At 45.2% G+C, this 1,251-nt stretch overlaps 1 protein-coding gene across 1 annotated transcript; it reads right to left on the bottom strand.

The window, feature by feature from the left end:
• Window positions 1–578: 578 nt before the first annotated feature.
• LOC131247880 (uncharacterized) lies at window positions 579–995 on the bottom strand. The gene has a single exon (XM_058247806.1). It carries the CDS (start codon window positions 993–995, stop codon window positions 579–581), a length of 417 nt encoding a protein of 138 aa, XP_058103789.1.
• Between the last annotated feature and the right edge of the window lie 256 nt (window positions 996–1,251).

Here is a 1,251-nt window from a genome sequence, read left to right as displayed (position 1 = left end):
CTTCGATGAATGTCACATTATATTTTTCCAGCTTTCTCTCCTTCGAGGGTCAAGCTAGAATCATGGTCTCAGACTTAGGCTGACTAATGCTCCTCGTATGGGTTTTTCGAGCATTATTCAAGTCGCCTCTGCCTTTGTGACCATCGACAATAGTTCGGATTTGCTTCATTGATCGGTTATTATTCGGGCACTCTTCCGTAGTCATGGTTCTATCGGCTCCTTGATGCTCACCGAGATGACCTTCTCAGATGAGCCTTTCAATTTCCTACTTCAAGTTGTGGTAGTCACTCGTATTGTGTTCATGATCACGATGAAAATGACAATACTTGTTCCTGTTTCACCGATTGGGATTGCCTCGCAGTTTTGTTCGGCCAGTTGACGAAGTTTTAACCCTTTGTTTCCATTAGGACTTGCTCATGAGGCTTATTGAGTGGGGTGTACGTTGTGAACTTGTTGTCGGGTTACTTACTCGAACTGCGTTCGTCCCGAGGCTGATCGTCTTTCCGTTTCTTGTTAATTGAGTCGATCTCCTTCTTCGTTGATTTTATTGCCGAGGCATTTCTATTTTGGGCCACCTATCACAGGATCCTAGATTCCTTTGTGTCGGCGTATTTCTGCGACCAATTCATGAACTCAGCCAACATGGATGGGGGGTTCTTGTCTAAGGAGAAGAGAAAGGGCTTATCTCTTAGCCCTTGCATGGCGGCGTTTAGGGTTGTTTCATCCGAGTGCTTTCGGACCTGTAGGGCTTCGAGATTGAAGCATTTGATGTAGTCCTTGAGTTCCCCTTCTTTCTGAACTATGTTGTTCAGATGTACCGATGCTTTAAGTTTCTTCTTTCCCCCAATGAAGTTCGTGACGAACGCATTGCTGAGTTCGGCAAACGAACTGATGGACTTCAATTTTAATTGTTTGAACCAGAGTCTAGCAACATCGGATAGAGTAAGTGAAAAAGCTCGGCACATGACCACGTCTGAGGCATCGTATAACTCCATGTAGGTCTAGAAGGATTGTACATGCTCAGTTGGGTCGTCCTTTCTGATGTAGAGCACGATCTGCGATAGGCGGAACCTTTCTGGTAACCGAGTACGCAGTATGTAAGCTACGAATAGGGATTCTACCTCCTCTTTTCAGGAAGGGTTGACTGATTGATTTTGCTTCTTATTCACAAATTTTTTTGTTGGTTTTGGATCTCAATCTTCCGAGGTTCCTCGCTCTCTGCAGTTTCCTCGGCCAGGGATCGGTTGCGCC

Source organism: Magnolia sinica, chromosome 1, assembly GCF_029962835.1.
Source record: "Magnolia sinica isolate HGM2019 chromosome 1, MsV1, whole genome shotgun sequence".
NCBI classification, from domain to species: domain Eukaryota; kingdom Viridiplantae; phylum Streptophyta; class Magnoliopsida; order Magnoliales; family Magnoliaceae; genus Magnolia; species Magnolia sinica.
The sequence above is the reverse complement of the archived record's forward strand: the minus strand, read 5'-3'. Positions and strand labels throughout refer to the sequence as shown.

Bases quoted from the DNA above. Each gene is read 5' to 3' on its own strand.
- LOC131247880 (XM_058247806.1), bottom strand. From the start codon at position 995: ATGGAGTTATACGATGCCTCAGACGTGGTCATGTGCCGAGCTTTTTCA.